The sequence below is a fragment of the Psittacula echo genome (genome assembly GCF_963264785.1).
Source record: "Psittacula echo genome assembly, chromosome: Z".
Classification (NCBI taxonomy): domain Eukaryota; kingdom Metazoa; phylum Chordata; class Aves; order Psittaciformes; family Psittacidae; genus Psittacula; species Psittacula echo.
In genome coordinates, this window is record NC_137742.1 from 93914844 (window position 1) to 93942334 (window position 27491).

General features: G+C 43.4%; 1 protein-coding gene across 1 annotated transcript in view; it reads right to left on the minus strand.

The window, feature by feature from the left end:
* Positions 1 to 27491, minus strand: part of SLC7A10 (solute carrier family 7 member 10) — a 42222-nt gene that overhangs the window by 9853 nt on the left and 4878 nt on the right. The window contains exon 2 of the mRNA XM_080637464.1: positions 6301 to 6505. Within this exon, the coding sequence (XP_080493590.1) occupies positions 6301 to 6505 (205 nt within the window). The remainder of the gene's footprint in view (positions 1 to 6300; positions 6506 to 27491) is intronic.

The following is a 27491-nucleotide window of genomic DNA, read 5'->3' on the forward strand; positions in this document are numbered from 1 at the left end:
CAAGAAAGCAGTGTTAGGGGTGTGCTGGAGGAGGTATTGCATACTTGGCTGTGCAGTGCTTCAGGACAGCTACCAACGCAGCAAGACTGGCACCTTCATCCCAGTCGCACCTAAGAGTCACCTACTTGTGACTCTCCTCATCCTTTTTCTCATGTTCCCAGTGCAATCTGGATTTTGAATTAAACATTTCTAAGCAAAGCACAGTTTAGGGGCATCTGGTAGAGTCAGGATGCCCAGTGGGCACGTGCTGATACAGCTCTGTATGCCAAAGCGAAAGCATCTCTTGCTCCTGGGCTGATGTGTCACTGCAGCCGATGGCAGTCCCTCCATTGAAGACACCTCTGGAGGGTTTCAGCAGGGCCCCAGCTGCACTCTTGGGGCTGCTACTGGCTCCCTACCAGTCACTGGGGGGTTTCTTGTCACTTGTCAGTTTGGCTCTGTGACCTGGGCCAGGGCAGGTTAGTGCTGCTTTGTTCTGCGATCACTCAGCTGGGGCTCACTGGGGCTGGTTGTCTGCCTTCACTTGCAGCTGAAGGTGATTGCACCAAACAAGGTACCCTTGCAAATATAAAGTGTGAGGCAGTTTGTTGTCTCATGCTGAGAAAAGGGAAAAAATTCACTTATCTTAAAGAGCAGCAGATCTGCTTTTAAAATAAGTATTCTGTTTTAAAATATAAGTATTATTATTTCAGTAATGAGAAGCAGCTACTGCAAGAAACCTTCTTGCCATGTGTGTACACAGAGATACATACACATTAATTCATTCATATACATGTACAAGTGTAACATGCAGCGATGCCCAGCACAAATGAGGATTGGCAATGACATTTCCAAATAAAACAATATAATTCCTGGGTTACATGGGCTGCTCTTTTAGAAGCTGCTCCCTTCTCACATGCTGCCTTGCTGCCAGCCCCTTAAGTGTGGCACTTCAGTTGAGGGGTCCCTCCTGGTGCTGTTAACATGGATGGAGGGAGTGCTGCTTGCTGGGTGTTTCTTGAACAGATGCGGTGAGTGTTTCTCTGTTCTTTGTTATTTCTGATAGGTATGGGGCAATCTGATGCTTCCTTTTTCTTATTAAGTATCAGAGAATCAGTTTGGCAAGCTGGCATGATGCAAGAGCTTGTTACCTTCTCAAATGGGACCACTGATTTTAAAATGGGGTTTTTTTCCTCTCCTTTCTCTTTATTTTGTTGTGTGACTCCTATTTTTTTTTTTCCTGTTTTCTAATATTTTCCACGTGGTTCAGAGCAATTTCCTCCAGTAATTGCTTTGTGCTATTTGGTGCTGTGGGTGGTGTACCCACTTTGGGGTGCCTCTGCAGACCCTGCTTGCTGGATGAGTTAACCCAGCTGGTCCCCACTAAGGCTAACTATGACTTAAATACTGCAATTTAGTGAAGTAAAAATAATAATAAATAAAAATACTAATAATATTAATAATAAAACAATAATAAATGAAAATAATACATAATAAAAAAATAATAATTTGCTGATAAGGTTAGGATGCTGGTGATGCTGAGCAAGGTCAGGTTCAGCCACATCTGTGGGGCCACAGGGTTTGGTGGCAGATGCCACCAGTTCTTCCCTATCATGTTTATCTTAGCTCAGGCAATCTATACAGGCTGAATTCATCTGGAAGCATTCAGTGAGAAGAATGACTTTGAAAACAGTATTTCAGGCAAAACTGACCCCTACTTCTATGTTGTAACATGGAGTGTGTTGGTATCGGGTAGAATATGATTTAATGGAAATGCGAATAATTCAGTGGATTTCTGACAGTCATTTTGTTTCATGCTGAATTGAAATACATGCAGGACTGATAACACCAATTAAAGTAAATGCAGAATTTTAGCAGAGGGTGACAAAGTTGTGCTGTCAAATGGGAAGCTCAAATGAGAGATGGCATTAAAATAAGACAGAAGCTTGCCTAAGACGTGGGCCCATTTTTATCTTGTTTTTCCAGGTAAGCTTTAACCAAAGCCTGGTTCTGAGAAAAAAGATATCCACATGGGTCACTTAGGTCACATCCCTGAGCAAGTAGCTGTTGGGGCTGGGGATGCACTGCCAAGTGCTTGCCTTGCTCTTGTGGTGTTTGCTGTGACTGGCAGACAGGAATTAATCCCAGTAGTACCCAAGTACCCAGTACTACCCAACACTCCAAGTCTTCTAGTATCACAGTATGCTAGAGATTGGAAGGAACCTCAAAAAATCATCTAGTCCAATCCCCCTGCCGGAGCAGGAACACCTAGGTAAGGTTAAGTTGGTAAGTAAGTCCTTGCTTTAAAAGCACCACATTTTATCATCTTAAGAGTACAGTTTCCTTAGTGAAGAACAACTATTCTGGATCAGTTATAATTAAGTGACAGAGGGCAGAAATTCCCTGCAGACACAGCTGAGCATCAGCTGTCCTTGCCATCGCAGAGCACACAGGCAAAGGGTGGTGGGCTGCAGGTGTGCTTTCTGCTCTGGTCGTGCAGAGGGAGTGTAACCAGCATAGGGAGCCCAAAGCTCAGTTTGGAGCAGGGAGATGTCATCAGGGCACACCTGGAGTTACTCTGTCTGGTTCTTCAAATGGAAAGTGGGGGAACAACTGCCCTGAGGGCTGACTTGTGGCACTGGGGCTGTCAGGAACTGAACCCTATCTGATAGGCTTTCACAGCTACTCAGTAATGTACAGCACTACAAGACCTAAGAAATTAAATCTTCTCTTATTGCTAAGAAGTGATGAGGCTGTTAGAAACAGGCTTAAAGCAGATGAATGCAGAGAAGAAGAAGTAGCTGCTCTTGCGATTTTAGAAACACACTGGAATAAGTGACAGACTGTGGTGGGATGTGCTGCTTTGGGGAAGGTGTGGCATTCATGTGGAAGCGTCAGTCATCCCTGGACCAAAACTGATTTTATTTTCAGATATGTCTGCATACTAATTTCTTCGCCTGTGGAAAGAAATGAACAGCATGGTTTGATCTCTGTCTCTAGTAGTCTAGTGGACTTGGTGAAATTGGTTCTCAAACATGTATTTGGGATGTGCCTGTACTCCCAAGAGGGTTTCACGTTAGATATAAGATATCATGGAGTCAAAGCAGCCTGTGAAAATAGAAAATTACAGTGTGTCCTACTTGTGTGTCAGTAACAACAGAGAACAGTTTGAAATAGATGCTGTAGTACGGATCATCTTACCACAGGAAAACCTGAACTGGTTTAAGAAAGTGTGAGCTAGTCTGAATATTATTAAAGTTATCCTACATCGCTTAAAAACTCACTGCCTTTGGAAACTTTAGATTTTTGCGTCATCAACGAAAAGGAAACATAGAAGTGTATTTGAAGCATGTTTTACTTGCAGTCTGGAGTGACACTTACTTATCAAAGCTTTGGCTTAGAGCTCTCTGCTGATATCAGTACTCCTGATCTGTAGTAAGGACCATCTCCAAGCCATTAGGCACTGCTGGTGAAGCAGCTATGCTGGTTGCAACGTTACTGCTGAGCATTTGGAAGAAGCTCTATTTATCAGAAATGCACTAGTGAGTCTTTCATGGAGCTGAATTTATTCATTGTCTTCTGCAAGAATACATATTAAGCCTATTACTTACTATTTTAGGTAATGTTCTTTTTATGACTCGTACAGACATGCAAGCCTGTCTGCATGTAAAACGAGCTGTGCTCAGTCAGCTCCAGCAGCACAGGATGTGACGCATTGCCTGCTCATACACAAATGCTACTTAAAATCAAGATGATATCTAAATGAAGATGAAAGTGGGACATCTCCTCTTGGGTACCAGAGCAGAACCCTATGATCAGAAGCCCACCCTCCCCTAGTCAGAGCTGCCACTGGTGTCCCTTCTTCAGGGTCATCTCTGGCTGAGTTTTGCCATCACCACTGCTTTCAGCAGCATTTCAGGCACTGTCCTTTGGCTGCTCTCAGACTTGGAGCTTTTGCCAGCTCAGGAGATGGCCCTGTCCTGCCTCTCTCTTTTATTCCCTTCTCCTTAAATCACACCTAGCAGTGATATGATTTTCTTTTTTTTTAGTTACTCAACCAACTCTCAATACTGCCAGGCACAGAAGCTGGGACATGAAATACTCCAATGCTGTTACAATCAAATAGTAGTACTTCTTTATTCTTATACCAGGAAAGCATAATGAATGGGGATGATTCTGGGGGGCATGGACAAGACAACAGTACTGAAGGGCAAATGTTTGGGTGAGTATGGCGTGTACTCCTATAATAGACATCTTCATGTGAATAGACCAAATCATTCAGATTTGCTGTTCGTAAAATCCCATGGCAGATACAGTGAAGCTTTGTGTGCTGGATTTGATGTTCTTTGCTGTAGGAGGATTAAACCAGAAGAGAAAATTGGTTTTTGGAGAAGCAGTGTTATTCTTCCTTGGGGGGAGGCACAATGCAGGCTCCCAAAAGGCCCTTCTCAGCTCAGAGTCCCACACATGAGTGCCAGCAGAGGAACGGGAGCTTCAAAGTGGAAAACTGAAGGTCCTTGTGGGAGTTCCCCAAAGCTGCAGGCTGAAGGTGGTAGCTCACCAAAGGGCAACAGGGCATAATTCCAGCCTGGCTTTACCGGAGAACTGAGGTCTCCCTTTGTACACCAAAACCCACCTGAATGCTTCTTGCCTAAGGCAACCCTTTGTCATGCTTACGACAGGTTAATTTTCTTGGGAGAAAAGGTAAGGTCTCTTTGCAAAGCAAGAATGGGAGCACTGCTTCCTTGCAGCTGACAAAGTTGTGCTTTTTGACATTGCTTGTGCCTTGCAAGCCTGGTCACCAAGCGAGCTGCTGCCTGCTTTGGAAGGTGGGAGCATTGCTCAGTTCCCAGGTAGATGCTGGGTAGCAATCAGCAACAGGCATGTTGTTTGTTACAGCAATAGCGTAGCCTGGTGCTTTCTGTCACCATGCAAATCCTCTGAATGTGGCACAGAGCGAGCTGAGGAACAACTAAAGCCAGATTTAGTTGTACTTGATTTCTTACTACTTTCTTTTTCTCCCCTAGAACACATGATTCTTCTGGTTTTGTGAAACTGATGGTTTCTGGCCTCCTTCACAGCGATATTTCCAGGATGTACTGCTCATCCAGTTTTATGCTGTTTGTTTTCTTGCAGATCCCATTCTGGTAGCAGGCAGTGGGAGAAGGTGCTGATTGCCTGCTGCAGGATCCTGGGGAGCAGGGGATTTGCCATGCAGCTCCCTTCCTCTATGAGAGAACACACCTTGGTGAAGACGAGTTAAGATTCAGTGTTGTTGTTGCCTCAATCTGTGCTGTGACACAAGTGTGATTTTTCCATGCAAAGTGGGACAGAGTTCAGAGGAGTGATTCCTCCAACTGAAGAAACACGGACTTTTGTGACAATCAGTATAAGGCAACGGCTTAAGTGTGAAAGAAAACTTGTCACCTAGTGCGTTTTCAGATGGGCAACACTGAGCCGAGGCAGGCAGGAGCAAGGGGACAGCCCAAGGGACAGGGTGACAGCCTGTGTTCCACCTTTGCTGGTCAGCTCAGCAGCCAGGTCAACTGTTCTGAGCTTGTTTGAACCTCAAGCGAGAAGGAATATTCTTTTATTTTTTCCTTCTTCTTTCTCTAGTTCACAGCTATGGTGGTTATTTTTCCACAAATAAACCAGCATGTGTCATTGCATCTTTCCTCGTGAGTGAGCTGGCCAGAGAGTGTCGGTGCTTCTCCAGCGAGCTGTGAGTACAGGATCATGATTTTATTTCTCTTGTTGAATACGCAAAAAAGTAGACAGTCAGCTATAAATGACCTTTTCTCACTTGCCCCTTCCTCTCTTAGCCACACTACTCAGTGTTATTTTCAGAGAAATCATTCTCTGAGTTAGCATTTTCCCCTTTTTGTGTTTCCAACACTTGTTATTTTGTACAGCTATAGTAAGTGAAGCAGCACTGCAAGCAGCTTTGTTCTGTGGTAAGTAGCTCTGTCCTGGCTTCCCTCACATGTGAAGCTCCTCAGTATACAAGGTACTGATCCTTCAGGGCTGGCACACAGGAACGTCATGAGGACAAAGCATCATTTACAGCATTGCTCTTTCCTGTCAGGAACTTCATTGAATCAGAAACAGAACGGGAAGTGTTCATTGTCTTCCCTTTGAAGGCAGCACCAGGAGGTGTGCATAGGGGCCATTTGGTATTTCTAATGAGAACAGAAAGAATGATTTTGCAAAAGCATTTTATTGACAAATGTTCCCTGTCTCTTCCAAATCAAATGTCTTTTCCACACAAAATGCTTAATATAAATATGTTTTCAAATGACTTTATAGAGATAGGGTACTTACCCAGCTAACCCACCAAAAATCTCTGTGACGTAGGAATAATCTCCTCCCGATTTGGGGATAGTCACTCCCAGTTCAGCGTAACATAGCGAGCCAAGGGCAGCCACCCCACCGCCAAGCACCCAGATAATGAGAGCGAGTCCCACCGAGCCGGCATGCTCCAGGACTCCTTTTGGTGAAATAAAGATCCCAGAACCAATGATGTTACCTGGAAAAGACAAAAGGTTTGCAGTGAGGCAGAAGAAAATGAGAAATGCTCTTTTCTTTTCTTATTAAAAGGGGGAGGGGGGGGGGAACCCCACAGCCCCCAGCAAGCCAAAGCACCCTTCTCCAAACCCTCTCTTCCTCTTCATAACATGATTTTATTTTATCTGGTTGTGTCCCGGGGAAAATGTTGCCATTTATCAGCAATCAAGGGCAATAAGCATGTGCTCAGCAATGCTGAAGCATGATGAAACTCTGGCGAGCATCTGTGTTTGCAGCTAACAGTTTTGTGCTTAGATTCCTGTAGAGAGGAATCTAAACAAGGTGTATACTTGGGGGGGGTGGGGGGGTGGGAGGTCAAAAACCATTAGATCATTATCTATAATGTAGGAGCCAAACAGTGCTCTTGCTAACAGGGCATATTTAAGATTTAGGAAGGGGTAATGGGTTTAAACTTAAACAAGGGAAGTTTAAATTGGATATAAGGAAGAAGTTCTTTACTATAAGGGTGGTGAGGCACTGGAATGGGTTGCCCAGGGAAGTTGTGAGTGCTCCATCCCTGGCAGTGTTCAAGGCCAGGTTGAACAGAGCCTTGGGTGACATGGTCTAGGGTGAGGCGTCCCTGCCCATGGCAGGGAGTTGGGACTGGATGATACTGGTCCTTTCCAACCCAAACTATTCTATGATTCTATGTGCTTGAAGAAGTAATCTCAAAGTCCGAAAAACTAGAAATCCAGTTAACACTTTATATTTGCAATACCTGTGCTGTGTAGTCATCACTCACAGATTTGTACAGGGATATTGTGAAGTGAGTAAAATGTTGGACAATGTAGACTTTGTCCTACTAATTTTGTCTGATTAGCATGAGCCGCGGTAGTGCTGGGTGTAGAAAGGGAGTGCTGGATATGAGTGCTGGATATCACAGATGCTCTTTGTTCACATGGGGCCAGGACATGGTTGTCCTTCCAGGCCAGCAGAAACCACTCTGCAAGTGGTGCTTTGTGGCTGCTCAGCATCTTGAAGGAGAGTTTTTATTGTCAGGCTTGTTTTTTTTTTGGGCAATATCTAAATAGTTCTTCTCCTAAAAGGATGTGAAGATCCTGCTGTCGTAAGACTCTGATGAGGGCTCTCTTTTTCTATGAGTCGGTATTAAAATCCTCACTTATAAAGTTGACTTTATAAGCATTACTTATGAGTGCAGTCATAAAAATAAAGTACTGGATGCTGGTTATTAAGGCTGGTGACCAGGTTGGGCTCAGCAGCTCTCAGTCCAGAGACTGTAAAATAGGATGTGAGTGATGGAGGTTTGCTCTGAGAGGCACTGAACCAGAGAAGATAAGTCTGCAAATATATATTCAGTATTTGTAAACAGTACATTTTCTGTGTGCACAGGCTGCTTCTTTTAATGTCCATGATGCACAGATAAGGTTAAGCCAGAAATCAATGTCTTAAATGGCGATGGAGGAGACTGAGGGTAGAGCTCAGAAAAACCTTGGAAGTGTCGAGATCTTTAGCTGTGGATGGAGCCCCTAGGAAAGACCAAGGCATCTTCCAACTGCAACCTCCTAGAGCAGCTGGGATGGACAGCCACCGGGACCAGAAGCACTCTATGCATTTAAAAAAGAAGAGGGACTTAGATGTTAACAAAACTAGATCATACTAGAACAACAGTAAAATTAAACATAGCTGTACCTTAGCTGAGCTAGCACAGGCAGCCCTAAGCACTGCTGCAGCATTAATCACAGCAGCCTGTGCTGAAGGAATGGGTTATGATGCGGATGAGTCTCATAATATTATTCATAGCACTAATAGATCTGTTCTGGACCTGCCCTACTGGGATGCTACATGACTGGAGTGGTGAAATCTTTCAGGAAGATAGATGGGGAGTTAATGCCTTGCAAAAGCATATATAATACTTGTTAAAATTTATGGGGCTTTTTGGTCATAGTTTCTCCTGCTGGCTGAAGCATTGTGACATACTTAAAATAAACAAGGTTTTCTGAGAGACTGTTTGTGCCTTGTTCAAGAACAGAAACAAATCTTGAATTTAAGCTGAAAAGAAATACCTGCCTTAAGAGTTTAAAAACTGTCTTGGCAGTCTTTGGTACTGCTGTGTGCTGCAGCTGCAACAGTTGTGTATCTGGAGGAAGGCCTTAAGTTACAAAGGATCCACTACCTACCTACCGGTATAGATACCTGTATGTGTCCGGTTTTGACAGATCAATGTACCTGAAAATACTGCAGGTTTGGGGAGCATGTTGAACTTCAGACATACTGCTTTTCATCACAATAGATCCGTAGTTTTTAACTGTCTCTTTGGGATGGGGCAATATCCCTTTCTGGCAGCTGCAGTACTGAACAAATGGGAATTGTGAACAAATGGGAATTGCCCAAAGACAGAATAACTCATAAATGAGTCCTCCGTCTCCCTTCATACTGTTTCCTCCTGCTCAGTGCTCTCTTCCACCTTAGCTCAGGTTTACTGCTAATTTTGGCAGCAAACAGCAGATGCACATACACATCCTGCAGCAAGCTCCTGGTGAGAGCTTCCTGTGCTTTGTGTCACCTCTTCATTGTGTCAGTATTTTTTGGATGAAATCCATACACAGCATGACATCCCCCACACTGAAAACAGGCGAGAAATCCAGAAAACCCCCAAGCTGGCGAGCAGCATTGCAGAGTGGTGTCCCTGCAGACCTGGGCTGATGGACCCAGGGAAGAGACGAGTCTTGGTGAGGTGTAACTGCAGAGATAAGGTGGCGACAGTTGTCTGGCACGGTGGTAATAGGTGCAGTCTAAATGCACTGACAGAGATATTATGGTGTGTTTTTTCTTAATGCTTGCACTTGGCACTGTCAAAGCCCTGCATTTCTTTGGGTTTCCACCTCTAGCAATGGGCACTGCTTGTCCCCAGCAGCCTGGGTAGTGAGGGGTATTGGCAGTGGGGATTTACCCAAACCCAAACTGCTGCTGGGAGTAGGCACAGCGCAGCTTAGAGTGATGCTCTCCTGTCATGGCAAAACTACCAAAGCAGTCCTCCTTGCGTGCAAGTTTGTACTGAGCTGGAAAGAGCTCGTACTTTTTGTTTATGAATAATGATTTTTGGGTGCAGCTACCTGAAGGAGCAGGACAAGAAAGAACAGGCAGCCTTCTGCATGGCCCTTGCACACAAACACCCACAGGATTTTTTTTTGTTAAACTAAGTCATTAGTCATATTTTAAAAGAATCTTACATCCTTCATGAATGAATATGTGATAAGGCAAAATTCTCTTCCAAACGCATTATGGATTTCCCATTGTTTTGGTCTTGCAACATGTGCAAAAGCTGTAGCAGCCCCAGTGGAAATGCTACACCCCTTCTGACAACAAAATGTTCTTATGGAAACCTGCCATGAATGTGGTAAATGTGCCTGGGAAGTACAGCTTCACTCTGCTTAGGACATGTTTAAAAATAGATATGGTGGAGATGATGAAATGCTCCAAGAAAATGAGACGGCAGAAACTGCCTGATAAGAAGCAGTTTTCAGGAGGTCTCCCATTCCTTAGCATAAGTTCTCGGGCCACAAGACTTACCAGTAAGGCAGATGCTTCACCTACAAATAGGTGTCTCAAAGCAAGCCTTGGTCAGCAGGAACTGAGGGAATTTGGTGAGCAGCTCTGGGGCAGGAAAGAAATTGGCTGTGCAGTTGAGGCACACTGTCGTTACCGTGCTCGCTGCGTCAGGGATACCTTGTTTTGGCTTTTCTAGTGCCAGTACTCTTGATATTCACTGCATTTATTTTTAATTCTAAGATGTGAAAAGATGGAAAAAAGATGATTTCCTGTAAAACAGCCACTTTCTCTGCTCCTTCATGGACTCTGCTACCATTTCTTGCTAAAAAATTACATCTTTGAACCAAAAATGCTTGACTTGCATATGTAATTCAACATTGCAATGTGTATTGCCTATGTTGATCCTGATTCATTCGCACAACACAACTGCTTGGGCAAGGTAGATCTATTCTGTGGTCATGGTGTGTGTGCCCCAAGCCCACTGCAGAAGCTCAATGCATTCCACCAGCCACAAAAGTGGAGATGGAAAAAGATGGGGGCATGTAAAATGGGGCAGGTGAAATGTGCCAAGGGGGAGAGAGCACGATGATGAGCCCAAGTCTGTGTCTGTCTGCTGGCCAAGCAGGCTCCCTTGGCACGTGAAAAGCTTTCTGGTACTAATAAAACAATAAAGATACTCATTTCCTCATCCCTTTACTATTTCTCACCTTAAACAAGTATTGGTTTTCTGCAGGACAGAAGCTGACCTCAACCCAGCACTGTGTTGTGTAGCACCAATGAGCCTTGAAAAGACATCCTGCAAAAATACAGACCTCTGGAACAAAATCCTCTTTCTGGTCAGTTGAGACTTTGTAAAAGTGAGATTTGGGAGCCATGAACTTAACAAATTCTGTGAGTTTCTTTTTTTTGCTTATTCACAGTAACAATGGTCTGCGATGGGGGCAAGGAGAAAGGCAGACCTCGCAGGTACGCCTGCTTGTTGTTAAAGAGAAGCATTTTGTTCTTAACTCAGAGAAACTGGCCCATAAGGTTGCTCAGGAGCTGAGCCAGGGTCAGCAAGACCTTGGATGATCTGGGTAAGATCTTAGAAGCGATATATTTCAGGCTATTTTACTTGCCTTCTCTGTTTTGTATTTATTCATTTTCCTTAGGCTGCAGTGTTCAGATCTTGACAGTTTTACAAAACAACTCATGAGGGCCAGGAACAGCATTTTTAAACAAATGCTGAAGTTCTCGTGGAATAATACCACTTCAAGAGTTATTGAAAAGTGGAGAAGGAAAGGCAAGGAACACTTAGATATATGACAAAATACTGTGCTGTATATAGATGGAAAAGAGTGCGTGTTGTGGTGACTGACTGTGGTGAGACAATAGGATACAGATAATAGAAAAGACCCATGATACAGGAATTTATGCTTTTTTATTCTACTTTATTTTTTATAAAGCTGAACACATCTTTTCCCAGCTGCCCTTTGTATGTGGTGCTGTAACCTTTTGAACTATGAGAGCACAGCTGGGGCCAGGTTTTGATGTTCTTCAATGTAACTATGGGAGTTGGAACCCATCTTTAAAACAAAAACTAAAGTCCCATTAAAACACTTCAAGAACTGCACTTTGAAGGAAAACACTAAATATTACCATGCTTGTGAGAAAATAAAGAAACCTGGTAATACTTTGCATATTCAGTTGGCATGCAAAGTCCTTAGGGCATCTTTTATTTATCTGCAGCACACCATCCACATGGACTGTAAAAATAATGGATCTTGCAGCCTGTTGAAAGCAGTTCTTCAGGAATGGCCTTACTGATTGTTTTTAGAGACCATATTTCTGATAAAACTAAGCAATTTCCTGTGTGGTTAGCAAAGAAAAATATCACTCACGCCTTTTTACTGCTTGTGTACTTCTTTAAAGGTCTGTGGTACATCTGAAATTCTGAATGGGTCTGTAATATGGACTAGAAATTGGTCTAAGCAGCTTTCCCCTACAAAGTGAAATATTAACAACAAAGAAGTTCTGCATCCTTTTTTTGGGCCATGGTGAGGTAAATCACCTTGTGGCTTCTTGTTCCCTGAAGGATTACAGCGGGCTACACTCCTGAAAAACTGTGTATTCATGAGCATAAACCCTGCCAGACTCCTGCTTTTATCAAGTGCTGTTTGTTGTCCACAGGAGATGGTTCTCCAGTACTTGAGGTGGGTCATGCAGTGCTCAGGGACATGTTGGGGATAATGGCTGTGGGAGATGTGATGCTCAAAGGCAGCCACTGGCAGAGGGAAAGCCTGCGTTACCAGTGTGTCCTTCCTTCCTGCAGAAAGGCATCCCATGGTACTGAATCTTGAGTGGAAGTTAGTAAGACAGCAGTCGAATACAGTAGTTGGTATCATCACAGATTATATTCCCAGGTGTATATTGGGTATTTCATTGCTACAGTTGTAACAGATGCTCTGTGTTTGGGTATCTGGGCTATGGAGGGCAAGTGCAGAACACGGGATTTTCTTTAAATGAAAAGTTTGAGACCAAACTGGAAGAAGCTCTTCCCTGTGAGGGTGCTGAGGCACTGGCACAGGTTGCCCAGAGAAGCTGCGGCTGCCCCATCCCTGGCAGTGTTCAAAGCCAGGTTGGATGGGGCTTAGAGCAACCTGCTCTAGTGGAAGGTGTCCCTGCCCATGGCAGGGGGTTGGAACGGAAGGAACAACCCAGTCCGGGATTTAGTTACAGCTTTCTTTTGATATACTGTCTCCTCGGCAGCAAATACAGACAGTTTTCACTGGTAGCTGTAAATAGAAGAATAATCTGAAGTCTACCCATCCTCTCAGGACTCCCACATTTAAGTAGACATTATTCAGGCTAACAGGATGACAGCCTGTGCCATTGCTTAAAACAGCTCTCTTATAAACAAATGCTGGAGCTTTGCATCCTGCCTTGAAGCTAATAAATAAATGTATCTTATTTGAGTATGAAATATTGTAAAGCTTTGTGATTACTGTTTAACAACAACAAAAAAAGCGTAATCAAAAGGAATCACAACTTATAAATTGTTTAATTCCAAATTAAATATGAGGTGGATTAGGTTAGTAATGGAGATGATGTAACTCATCATCGTGGATATTTATTTATGGATTTATGGATTTATTTAGCAGAGAACTGCTAAGCTAAGCAGCCTCCAGTGCAGCTAATCGTCAGTTGCTAGTTGGCCAGCAGGAGTTAAACACTCCTAATTGAGGACATTAGTGACCAGTTCTGATTGTCACCGCCTGTGAGCTCAGGCCAAACACACCTGCACAACCAGCTAAGAAGTAACCTGCGTAGCTGATCACTTTGGTTCTAACCAGAAACCTCGAGGCAGTCCCAGCAGCTCTAGTTGTTTACTAGAATAACCTGGCCCTGGGCAACCTCGGGCTCTGACCTGACCCACATCCCAGCAGTGCTGGCCACTGAAGCTCTGCTGCAGTGCTTAATGGGGTGGATGGGCACAAAGTATTGCTCAGCCTTTGCCCTGCTTCTCTCCAGCTTATTAACACAAGTGCCACATTTACTACATGACATTATAACTGCCCTCTCCACCCCCAATTACAATACGAACGGTAAATGAAGTTCTGAACCCACAAAGCAGTCTGGCCTAAAATAATTACTAGGCTATAGGGACTCTGCTGAATTAAAAGCAGCAAAGACTCCAAGTGTGTTTTCTTAACCTCTATTCAAGCATGAATTCAGGCTCTGTGGCAGAGTTTTAGATATTTCATGTAATGGCCTTGAATTTCTTTACTTTTGAATAGCATTCGGGAAACTCTTAATAAAGAATGGATGAAGAATAAAAGATTCTATGGAGCTTGGCATTAAAATAATAGCTATTTAACTTCCTATGCAAGTAAAACTGTACCAGTGGAAAAATTAATTATGGCTCCTCTTGCTAATATGTTTGCAAAGGAAAACTAAAAAATGGCTGTAAAAATAACAGTGATAATTTGATGTCTACAGGGCCTGGTATTTAACAAAATAAAGTTATTTTAAAATCTGACTTCAGTTCAAATATTTATGTTAGAATTCCTAGCAAGTAAGAACATGACCAGTTATTATAAACTGCAATTCCAGCATTCTAAGTGGATTTTACTGGGTTAAGAATTTATAATCTGATTATGCTACACCCAACTTTAAAGATTTAAAAAATGAGGCTACTTGAAATACTGACAAAAGTGTTTTACTCAACTTGTCAGAGATTTCTAAGTAGGATATTTGCCTTTTGAGCACTAAAATACAGGTATAGTCCAGGACAGCTTGAAGTACAAAGGTTTTCTAACAATGAAGGAGTGGGGAGAACAGGAAACTGAGTAAAGGAACATAAATATTTCAGGCATAAACCCACTAAAGATGCAGTCTTACACAGGGTGTGATGGCCTGGTGTAGTAGCAGGGTTACATTTTGGTACTGTGGATATCTGTCAATAATTTAAATATCTATATATAAAGTTTTGCTGTTTTGTATTAATTTTTGGTACTGTAATATTATCTATTGCTATTTTATATTGAGTTTTGATATTTTAGATTACTCTTTGGTATTTGTATATTATTTTTTGATATATATTAAATTTTGATGCCTACATATTAAATCGAGCCACAGCACCCTCAGAAGGATGCTTGCAATTGATCGTATCGCCTCAGAATATGTAATGCGCCAGGTTCCGTCTCCTGCAAGCCCGCTTCACTTAATTAAACCCAACAAAAACGCTCTAACGAACGTAAACGCGTTGCGGGGCAGGGTCGGCCTCAAGCCCCGCCCCTCTCGCCTCGGCCGCAGCCAGCCCGCCCCCTGCAGGCCTCGCCGCGCATCGCCCCGCCCAGCCTGTCCTGCCGCGGGACGGGCCCAAAAACGAGGCGAAAAGGGGAAAATCAAGCAGTGCAGCCCGTCGGGAAGCATCAGGGACCGAAAGTGCCTGTTATCCGGCTAACGTGGGGAGCTGCGGCGCGGATGGGATCTCATTCAGGGGATGTTACTGTGGCTGTCATGCTCTTGGTATGATGTTTTCCTCAGCGTTGTTATCAACTTGTTTGCAAGATGACAGCAGGGATCTTTCCCTTGGGAGGCAACCATCTCTGCTTTCTTGTCTTTGATATTTTAAGAAAACCTAAGTCTGATTAAAAGGCAAAGAGCAGAACTAGCACAGGGATGCTACTGGTACCTGGTGGCTGCGCTGCAGTGATTTCAGGGGTGTTCAATGAGGGAATAGCAGCCCCTAATTGCTGCAATTAGATGAAAAATTCATTCTCTACAGATGAATAACCAAACCAAATTTATGAGAACTGCCAGCCTCAGTCTTCCTGGGACCTTTAATACATCTGAGGCCATTTGAATAGCTCTTTAAAGGTAATAAGCTGCATATTTGGCATATAAGGTGTATAAACTGCTTAATAACAACTGTTAGCTTGGAATCACTGTCCATGAGAGGTGGAAAGCAGCTTCAGAGGAAAGCAGGCCTTGCCCAACCTGCACAGTGCATGCAGGGGACTGCGATGCCTTCCTGGTAAGGTAAAACCTTCAGCTTACCTCATGAGGTGACCGTGCTCAGGCCATTAGTAGCCCAACCTCTGACAAGTTACCTGATAGCTTAAAATCAGAAAATGTAGTGGTTTAAAATTTCTACCTTTCTGAAAGAGAATGCTCTTTCATCTTCTTTTTGTAAAATTAGTGCTAATTTGCCAATTGCTTTCCTTCTACAAAAGAGGGCTAACCAAGAGAAATTCCAAGGAACCTTTTGAGTGTCTGTTTTGGTAACATGATTGTCAAAATTGTTCAGCCTGGAGAACAGAAAGCTCTGAGGAGACCCTAGAGCAGCTTCCAGTGCCTAATGGGGCTGATAGGAAACCTGGAAAGGGGCTTTTTACAAGCGCGTGTACTGACAGACCAAGGGGGAATGGCTTTAAACTGACAGAGGGGAGAGGCTTGGAGCAACCTGGTCTAGTGGAAGATGTCCCTGCTGTTGGCAGGGGATTGGAACTGGATGAGCTGTAAGGTCCCTTCCAACCCAAACCAGTCCGGGATTCTGTGAAAATAATCTGCTGCTTGAATAGCATTTGAAGGAGGTCACGCTGGCAGGTGCTGACTGTAGGAAGGACACATCAGTACTGTAAAGACTTCACTGCAATAGAGTCAAATGCAAATGCTCCTTTAACCAAATGAGCACTGGAAACTGTGATCCCATTCTCTGGCTTGCAAGCACCGTGCTCTCCTGACTACACACATGGGCATACACTGGGTGTCACAGACTAATGTACAGACCTGTGTGTTCAAAATTGTAGGGCCCAGCTGAACACCTGGAAGGAGACACAGTTGTCCCCATCAATCACTGCTGACCCTCCCCTGTGTACTGCCTCCCTGCACTGGAATTCAGAGACCAAACATTTAGATAAGATGTACAGGGGACAGACCTGCACTAAGGCAGATAAAAGGTCAGGAGGTGCAGGGATCAGGCCCCTTAGGAGCATGTGAAACAATAAAGGAGAAAATGGACATCTGCTAGTGCATGGTTTCATTCTGTTTTATTTGAGGAAAGCTGCTGCAATGTGTTTATATCAAAGGAGAAGTTAAAGCCTGTATGATAGGATTTTCGTTGTTCTAAATCAAGAGCTCCTTTTATTCTGCTAATCCTTTCAGCGGCTGCAGGCTCTGTCTGCTCTTTTCAGGCACACAGTCCACTGCTTTATTTCCTGCTCCTCTGTTCTGACTCTTGTACTTGGTCTGATTTCTCCACTTCCTTAACTTCTGACTTGTTCTCCTCGTCTCTTGCCAGTGTTGGGATATGTGGGCTGCATTTCATTACCACGGAGAGCAAACCTCAGGCTCCCATGTCCTTCTCTATACACTGCAACGATAAGGCAGAAAAGTCTTGGGAAAAGTGTTGGGAAAAGTCTTCTCTTAGGGACTAGGTGGCATTTTCCTTGGGATATTCTCAAAGGAGTAACACTTGAGTGCAGTTCAGCATGCTGAAAGTAGCCTATGCAGAAACAGGGCTGTGTGTCCAAGTGGGGATTTTTACCAGCCAACTTAGAGATCCATATTGCACCTTCCTTTCCTCCTTTCTCCCTTGACATCGAGGATCTTGAGCAGGGTTTCTGGCAGGGCAGTGCTGCCAGGTGAAGACAAGGGGGTCCCAGCAGAGATGTGTGGAGCAGTCATTTTTGGTGATTCCCATTACATTGCCACTGGCAGCAGTGCAGGGGGCTGCACAAAACAGGAGCTCACACTACCACCTTGACTGCAGGACTTCAGCACGGAACAGGAGCTCACACTACTGCCTTGACTGCAGGACTTCAGCACATAAAGGAGCCACTGTGACCCTTGAAGCAAAGCACTCCTGTGGCATTAAAGAAGGCCTCAGCCCTTGCATCAGTTCCTAAAAAGGGTGGATTTAGATTAGATATTAGGAAAAAATTCTTCCCTGTGAGGGTGTTGAGGCACTGGCACAGGGTGCCCAGAGAAGCTGTGGCTGCCCCATCCCTGGCAGTGTTCAAGGCCAGGTTGGTTGGAGCTTGGAGCAACCTGCTCTAGTGGAAGGTGTCCCTGCCTGTGGCAGGGGGTTGGAACTGGATGAGCTTTAAGGTCTCTTCCAACCCATTCTGTGATTCTAGGAAACCTACCTTGGTGCTGTGAGAGAGTTGCACAGGAAACCCCTCTAACATTCCTAAAATGCTTGGGTTGCCCTGATAAGAGAGTGCGGCGCTGCACGCTGCTCTCTATAAACAGTGCAGCTTTATGCTGTATTAGCCCTTGTTATCTGTCCAACATGTTTTCTGTGCTCTCTGGTCCTCAGGATCATGACTTGGAATTTTACCCGCCAACAGCCGAAATGTGTTGTTGAATCCCTTAGTGCAGAAATCAGTGGTTCCTCATGCCCTGCCCTGCATGCATGCTGAAGGAGGTGGGGGTCTTCTCTAGGACACTGCGTGATTACTGATTAGTCCCAGATAAATCCCGATTTTAAGGAAAGCAGCTGACAGTGGGACAAGGTCCCACCACAGTGGCTTAGGAGGCAGTGCCAGCCAATGCAGCTGTCTTAATGTTTGTCCCTTGGCTGACAAGTCCCACAAGTGCCATCTGTGCCTCTGGGACAGCTCTCACTGCACCCTCTGCACCTGCAATGATTTTCAACGTTTATCAGGATGAAAGGCAATTACAAAATGCTGCTGTGAAGCTCACCAACTTGGCTTTAGCAACAGCCAAAGAGTCCAGCTGTGTCGGGGAGTGCCGGGCATCAGAAAAGGGCAGTATGACACACACAGCTTTTTGCTAGCCCAGGCTCATCAGCCCTACTCGTGCCAACGGCAGGGACCCTCGCACCATCTTGGAAGCATAATTTGTTTAATGGAAAATGCTGTGTTTGTTTTTTTCCTTCCCCCTACCAGTGCTCCACTCTTCTTGCTCACTGGCTGAGCACGGCAAACAGATTACTTAAACACTCTGGAAAACTGACAAGCAACTGCTGCCCAGTGGGAAAGACTCCTCCTGTCCGCTCAAAGCTGTCAGTCTCATGGAAACATCACCATTTGCCTTGTTAGAAAGGTGAAATAAAATGGCAGTAGGCAATGTCAAGGGTTAGACAGCACACTAACACAAGTGCACAGAAGGATCTTTCTTGTTTTTCTAGCAGAAGAAACCAGCCTGGAAGCTGGCATCATCTCTCTGATCTCCACCCAGCTCCACAGCTGCTGCTGCACCTTCCTTACCTCGCAGAGCATCACTGCAGCTTTTGGTGGAAAAAATGCTCCTGTTTGTGAATGAAGAACTTTGCTGCATCTCAGCCGTTGGCTGTGGCTACCAAGAACCCACACATGAGTTGTGTTTGCCCCAAGGCTCTGCAGAAGTAAAGGGACATGGGGGGACTCACAGGGCAGCATTACAGAAATGAGCAGGTCTGGAGAAAAGTCACAGCTTGAACTGATTTGCTCAACTGTAAATAAGGCAAAACTCAATTCCCACTCTTGCCTCCGATTTTCTCTCGAATTACTGGGGTTTATGCCTTCTGCTCTGATCCTACAAAGAGGAGCCCTGCAAAACTGCACTTAGGCCTGTTGGTGGGTTTCTGGACCATGTTTCTGTAGCTTCTGCAAAGCTTTGACATTATAACCTGGGATCCATTAAGAAGGGCATCTCTAAACTGGGCATCACTTTACCCTTAATCTCTGAAGTGGTATAATGGGAATTTAAGTATGCTAAACTTTTGAGATAAAGCCTAGTCCTCAGTATTGTCCTGAAAAGTAAATGGTTAAATGTTGAACGTGCCTTCCTGAAATTCTAGGCAATAAATACTTAAACCAAAGCAATATGAAAATAGCGGTAACAAGCCATCCAGATACACCAACTGTTGTGTTATACCTCAGGTTACATTACTGGGAAGAAGGATTGATCTCCTGCAAGCTCTACTGCCATTGCCTGGGATCTTACACAAACCGTATTTTGGATGCAGATGTAAACAAACATGAGCTCTTTAGCAAAGTTTGCTGTTCTTGCAGGTTTCTCAGCTCCTTCATTGGAAATCATTACAGCTCTCAAGTTTACATGTTTCTGTTTTAAATCTGTGTTAGCAAATTCTGGTGTAGTTAGTTTTACCTCTGTCAGCACAGTATCATTACATCTCTAAATGGCTTTGTTTCCATTCCAGCAAAGAACACAAAGATAGGCTTATGTTTCACTATGGTCAATGAACTGAGGTGGAAGTTAAAAGTGAAAAGCTGGTATTTATGCTTCCTGGCATGTGTACACTTGCATAATGATTTGATTTAAAGCTTGCACTTAAAACTAAGTGCACTTTAGTAACTAGCTCAAGCTGGGCTTAAATGAGATTTACAAATACATATCAGCTTAGAATATACACTTCTACAGGCATCACTTACAATGCTGTATTTAGAAATTGGTGCTGACTTGTATCTTAACTTAATTTTAAAATATTTTGTTTATTTTTAAAGAATGCATTTAGGTAATTTTACTGGCAACAGCCAGAAACCTTTTGATTTCCAAAAGAAATGGCAACTTTTCTTGATGCTCTTAAATGTCTATGATCTGGGAATTTAAGGAAGATGCCAGATGAAAAATACAGATTAGTACAGACCTGAACGCCCCTGCCATCGCAATTTGTAGGACCCTTGTAATACACTTCTGTTCTAGTTCTGCCACAGATTGGAGATACTTGATTTGTCTTGTTTTCCTTCTCTCCTAGTTTCCTAAATCAATAGACAGATCAGGTCAAAGCTCAGTAATTAATAAATGGTTGCTGCTCTGCAGTGACAGCACGAAGCAAAACACAGTTTAATTCCCAAAATGGCCAGATAAAGCCTCTACCAGTAAAGAAAGAGCCTCATCCCAGCATGGGCCATACCTGAGCTCTGCAGGAGCAGTGGACTGGACCACATCATGCACAGAGCGAGGCTGTCAGAGTCACAACGCTGCTGCCCATCTTTGGGTATTTTATTTCTCTGACATCCATTAGATTTGCTTTTAAAGCTGATGTTAGAAATGCAGATGTTATTCTGCTTAATATAGGCTGTTTATAAATATCACTTTACAGAAGTTGTGTCATTGGTTTGGGTTTTTTTCAGGTCTGGTGCTCTTGAGCAGCTAAATCTCAGCCAAAAAGTCCCCAGACTATCACATAAGGCCACAAAGGTAAATGCAGGAATCTAAATAGATGGTGTATTCAGAGACCCCTCTTCAGGGAGGTCCTGGGAGTTGGGGGCTGGAAGTGGATTTGCTTCTCTCGGCCTTTGTGTGTCACCTCCCCTGTCAATTCAGAGGGCCTCCCAATTGACAGAGCTCGAGCTCCTGTGCCCTAACTGCGTTTGATCAATGACAGGCCTTTTCTTTATTAGATTTGTGGTATGAGGAGTGTACAAGACTGTCCTCCTATAACTTTAATCAGCGAGAACAGATTACACATGTCACCATTGCTCTCCACTATGCTGTGCAACCTGAACACAGTACGGTGTATTCCTACCAAACTTCACTGCAGTATGACTGCCAGCCTTGCTCAGCTATGTGGGTAATAAAGGATTAATGTGCTTTGTACCTAGCTGCTTTAATTTAATTTAGGAGCCTGCTCCTAGGAGGCAGTGAGGTCCTCTACTCTTGTTGACTTCAGCAGGATTTAAAGGACTTGGGACCTGTTAAAAAAAGGGTCTTTAATCTTCAGTTGGGAGACCAAGCATGTGAAGTGGAGCTATTCCTTCTGTATGGACTTGTAATATGTGCAGGATTTGAGTACCTTTTGTAATAGTCTGCTTAGACCTTAATGCGTTGCTAGGGAACTGGCTGTGTCCACAACCAATAAACATGTAGACGTTGCGTCCCAGTGGTCTCTGGCAGAGTTTACCATACGAAACGGCTTTATTGCAACAAGATCTACTAGCAGTAGTATAAAAAAAGTAGTTTGTTAGCTTTTTTTTAATTACAAACATTTTAATTCCATCACATAAATAGAAACCCCTTCCAGGCTGAAGGCTAGGCATGTGAGGACACCACCCAGAACAAAATAATTTCCCTTATTCTATAAAATATTGATTCAGCTATTTTTCAATTTACTTGAGCCTAACTGCAGTGTTTGGAAGCTTAACAAGCTTGGATACTTTTTGCTCTCTTGCATTAACTAAAGCTACTACTATTTTCAAGACACTTCTAAAAGAGCTCACACTTTGTTTCCAAAGTGCATGGCTTTTCAGGTTTTCAGGCTGCACTGAAAAGTATCAGAAACAATGAATGTTTTGTGTTTATGGAGCCCTAGAATGCCATTTCTGACATGATCTTATCTCACTTTCATGGACATCAGTCTGAAATCCCAACTATCAAAGAAACAAATCTGCTATCAAAACAGGACAAAATCTGGGCAGAGAATAAAAAAGTTATATGGAAATGGAAATGAAACACAGTCCGAGATGACCTCCCTAAAAACAAGCAAGCAAATCCTGTTCTACTAAGCTCTCAGGAGAGCTGCTGAAGAATTTTGAAATAGTCCAGAAAAGGATAGCAATAGAATTATTGCATTCTTCTCGGTGAATTCCTTGCAACTCCCTAAGAAAAACTGATCCCTTGGGTGCTTTGTATAAAAGGAGAGAAGTTTATGATATAGAAACACACAACTTAAAGCTGCAAGTTCTCATATTCCTTGGCAATCATTATCATCAGGTTTATGGAACAGCATATATTGATCCTTTCCAAGGCATGTGTTGGCAGGGAGGCAAGAAACACTTCTGGATTAATCAGCCTTCCTTGTGGGGCCTGAGCAGGAGCAATCTCATATGCCTATCAGAAACTCGTCACATACGACACATGCCAACGGCTTTTTCTCCTTGTTTCATGGTGGTTGCACAATGTAACAGCAAAGAGATGGAAGGCACTTAGGAACTATAGTAGACATTCCAACTAACTTGTGAGGTGGGCTGATGCCAACCTTATGAAGTTTAACCATGCCAAGCGCAAGGTCCTACACCTGGGTCGGAGCAATCCCAGGCACAGCTACAGGTTGGGCAGAGAAGAGATTCAGAGCAGCCCTGCGGAGAAGGACTTGGGGGTGTTGGTCGATGAGAAAATGAACATGAGCCGGCTTCAGTGTGCGCTCGCAGCCCAGAAACGAACCGTATCCTGGGCTGCATCAAAAGGAGCGTGACCAGCAGGTCGAAGGAGGTGATCCTGCCCCTCTACTCTGCTCTCGTGAGACCTCACTTGGAGTATTGTGTGCAGTTCTGGTGTTCTCAACATAAAAAGGACATGGAACTGTTGGAACAAGTCCAGAGGAGGGCCACGAGGATGATCAGGGGACTGGAGCACCTCCCGTATGGAGACAGGCTGAGAAAGTTGGGGCTGTTCAGCCTGGAGAAGAGAAGGCTGCATGGAGACCTCAGAGCAGCCTTCCAGTATCTGAAGGGGGCCTACAAAGATGCTGGGGAGGGACTATTCATTAGGGACTGTAGTGATAGGACAAGGGGTAACGGGTTCAAACTTAAACAGGGGAAGTTTAGATTGGATATAAGGAAGAAATTCTTTACTGAGAGGGTGGTGAGGCACTGGAATGGGTTGCCAAGGGAGGTTGTGAATGCTCCATCCTTGGCGCTGTTCAAGGCCAGGTTGGATGAGGCCTTGGGTGGCATGGTTTAGTGTGAGGTGTCCCTGCCCATGGCAGGGAGTTGGAACTTGATGATCTTAAGGTGCTTTCCAACCCTAACTATTCTATGATTCTATGATTGCAATGATGCTTTTCCTTGTCAGACCTGTAGCTTAAATGTCGTGCACATGTATTCAAGTGCAACGACCTCTTTGCAAAACTGCTTAAGTTACAGAAAAGGTGTTTTGGTATTCAGTGTTCAACCCCTGTCCTCCACTATCTGAATGCACCTCTATATTTAGAGCACAACTTCTTGTGGCCTGACTGCTCATTCCTGTGTGATTATCTGACCCAGAGTTAATGTAGCATAATTAATGCGTCTGAGAGTTGTCCAGTGTCACAGGTGAACTAGAGGTTTTGTGATGGGCAGCCTTGTGACATTCATTGTCATAGATGATATAATGTTGTGGATTTCAGTTCTCTGACCCAGTGTATTCAACAGAAAGAGATTCTTCCTTAACTTGATTTTTCCCTGGCTTTTGTGACTATAAATAAGGTCCTTACATTGTTCAAACATATTTTTGTGGTTATTATATTAAGATGTTTGGCCTGATCAAGATTATGTGGCTTCATGTAACTGATGAAAGAGCTATTGTTTTTCATGGCAGAAAAACTGCCACTCATCCAGATCCCTGACCTATTTCTTGAAGTCAGAAGTAACCTTTCTGAAGTCTTACAGATTTTTCATGTTGTATTTTATACTATTGACCTTGAAGCCCCCTATTTGAAGTGTGTTTACAACCGTATTTAAGGATCAGTTAAAAAATTTCAACTTAATCTTCAGATATAGAAAGATTCTGGTTTTCCTTATGTTTTGGTGCTATTCTAAAGAAAGTGTTAAATCAGAGCAATTCAGCCATGGGGTTCTTCCATTACTGAGCGATAAAAGAAATTCCTCCAGCTTACACATCACCAGTGTATTCATCTCCACTTTTCTTTCTCTGAGATACAGTGGAATTTGTCTGTATTGTTGGAAAGAGATGATGAACCGTGTCCAGGATCAGTAGTTTAGCCATCTCACCCTAACACCCTAACACCCTCACCCATTCATTACACTAAAATCAGAAAAACAGAATCTACAAGTTTCTGAAGATGGAAACAACTTGTAATATTGCTTTTCAGCCCTGACTTGCAGAGGCCAGTGCCAGCAGAACACATCAGGAGAATAAACTAATACTGCATAAAGCTTTTGTAAAGGATGTCAGATGAAGAAATGTATTTACCATTATATATGGCTTTCCTCTGCAGGAGAACAAGCCTTGCATATTTTCTCTGCTTTCTCAGTACACAAAGATGGGTACAAGCATTTAAAAAGGAATTAGGATGCTGAGATGCTCAGTCCATGCTGGATTGCTGGCTCCCCACGCTTCTCTGTGGAACATGTGCTAAAGAACTCCTTGGGAGTCTTTTGGGTTTTTCAGGACCAGCAGAAAAAACAACACTGTTTTATATTTGGGGCACTTTGGTGCTGACAAATGCCTTCTCATTTTATCATGCTGCAATCAAGATGACAAAAAAGTGTGGCAGCTTGTAGAAACTCCCCCTGCAAGCCAACAAAAAACGGGGTCTTGAAAGGAAAAGTTTGGCACACAGAAAGCTCCAAACACAAAAAAGCTAAACCTCTACCAAACCATTTCTGCTTGTTGTGAGCCTGCCAAAGCAGAACAGACTTTCTCAACAGAAAAGGCTACATTATGCTAAAAGGAAATGAGCTGCAAGGCACAGGAAAAGGGAACACGAGTGGAGATTTATGGCACCACTGAAAGCAGGCACTGTATTGCCAGACCAGGAGTAAGACACTACCAAAGGATGCCACCTTTGTTTTTTCATCTGTCAGGGAAGAAGGAGAGTTTCTGCTGCAGGATATCTAAACTACTGACATGAATTGCAGAAAGCCCATAGCTTCACCATTCTGATCAGAGGCACTGCATCACAATCAGAATTTTCTACTTTTTTAGATGAAAGGGGGAAAAAAAAACCTTAAAACAACTAGCAACCCCCCCAAACTAAAACCACTAGTCAATGAATACCTGAGAGTTAATAACCTGCAAACAGAATTGTTACACTTTTGCTCAAGTATTACTGAATTCATACAGAAAAAATTGAGTTATTTTTGCAAAAGACATTTACTATGCCCTACTGCTGCTTTTGAAGATCATATGGGAAGGATTTGATATTTTTTACTTTGTTTTCTTGCTGCTGTTTTGGCTTTCGCTCTTCAAATTGTACATGAGGGACTTCACATGCTGAATGCTCCTGAAAGGACTGCAGCAGAAAGGCACATGTGTGGACAAACAAAACTCTTTTTTATGTCCAGAAAGACTCAATTACGAAAAATAAAAAGTTAAAGCTTTTTTCTTTTTCTGACAGAAATTTCTAACTAGAGCTCCTTTTGTCTCTCTGTGTAAATTCAGCCTCAGAGGTGAGCTGCTAGCCCAGAGGAGCTGTAGGATCTCCCTGGATTTTTACCAAGCTTGATTTGAACTTTGCCATGTTTTTTCCTAGCAAGTGAAACTGCAGCTTGTTTGCAACTCCCTAAACTCAGGTGCAAGGCTATCCCAAATGATTCTGATGGATGTAGCAGCCTCAAAGAACACAAGAACATGGCATCACCCCTGAAACATGTCATAAATGTAACTTGCACAATGCATTTTGGATGGGTATCCCTAGGTTGCTTTCTTTCAAAATGTAGGATCTGATCTTCCTCAGTAGCGTGCAGCTCCTTTTCATACTGGGTATCATACCAAATTATGGACACCTATCAGCTTTAATGTATATATGGAACCTGGACATGTAATTTTCAGTAGTTTTGAATCTGAGCCTAAGCCTCTGGACTGTGCAGAAAAACATCTTCACAAGTGCCTCACAAGTGTCTTTGTGGTTTCTCACTACTAAACAAGTGCCATTTATCCTGAACAAAAATTGACTGCTGCCTTTATTTAACTGTGATTTCATTTATCAGAGGCCAAGATGTTAAATTACACCTCTCTATAGTCCAGAGCTAGATCCTGAACTACTGCCCTGAAAAAAAATCAGTCATGTACATGTAAGTACCTTGTTTTGTCAGCAACTGCCAGGAGAAACTGAAAGCTCAGGATATTAGTTAGCAAGGTGTGCAGCAGAGATAGGGAAGACCTTCTGCTTTTGAAACCCTCAGAGAAAGAGAAAGAGAGAGACAGAGAACCACTGAAGTAATCTGTATTACTGTCACAAGTCGGTGAACAAAAGTGTGTCCTGAAACTTCAGCTAGCTATAAAAGTGAAACACTCTCACACAAGATTCAGAGTGGGAGAAGATTCTTGCTGCAGCACCACTGTTCCGTGTGTCTCCAAGCAAGATCACAGAGATGAAAAACTCATCTAAAGATATAGGTGGTTTTCTTCTTTCTCATACACTTTTCTTTCTGCTGCAGTTCTGTCACTTGGGTACTAATACAGAGAAGTCTGTTGAGCCTGACTAGGAATGATCTCCTCATGATTTGACACATTACTTGATAAAAAGATTGATCTGATAGGTGCCAGTTGATTAAGGGACAAGTAATCAGTCTCCTTAAGCAATGGCAGCATATGAAACATAATCAGAGAGGATTCATCAAGCAGCTGGTGTTAATACCTATCAAGTTTCAATACCTTAAAGGAGCCAACAAGAAATCTGGAGAGTGACTTTTTACGAGGACATGTAGTGATACGACAAGGGGGAACAGCTTTAACCTGAAAGATGATAGGTTTAGGTTAAATATTAGGCAGAAGTTCTTCCCTGTGAGGGTGTTGAGGCACTGGCACAGTTTGCCCAGAGAAGCTGCGGCTGCTCCATCCCTGGCAGTGTTCAAGGCCAGGTTGGTTGGAGCTTGGAGCAACCTGGTCTAGTGGAAGGTGTGTCTGCCCGTGGCAGAGGGTTGGAACTGGATGAGCTTTAAGCTCTCTTCCAACCCAAACCATTATGGTTTTATGATTTCTACTTCAGTTCTTGTATGTTACAAAAAAGACAAGTATGAAGGCTATTCCCAGTTCCCTGTGTTCTCCTTCCCTAGTGTTCAATCCCCAGGATTCAGCAAGCTAGCTGCTGCTTGCTGAATCCTGCACTAGGTTTCTGTCTTATAAAGACTCTGTGGGATTTAGGGCATGTTAGAATGGCAGAAGACATAATGTGAAGGAGAGAGCAAACTGACATGTGGGAAAGCTGGTAAATAGTTTTCTGTTATGGGCAAGGAAGAAAGATTGCATCCAGTGCAATTGTATCTCTGTGTTATCACAGAATGCTGTCCTTGGAGGTGATATTTATGCATATGAAAACTTCC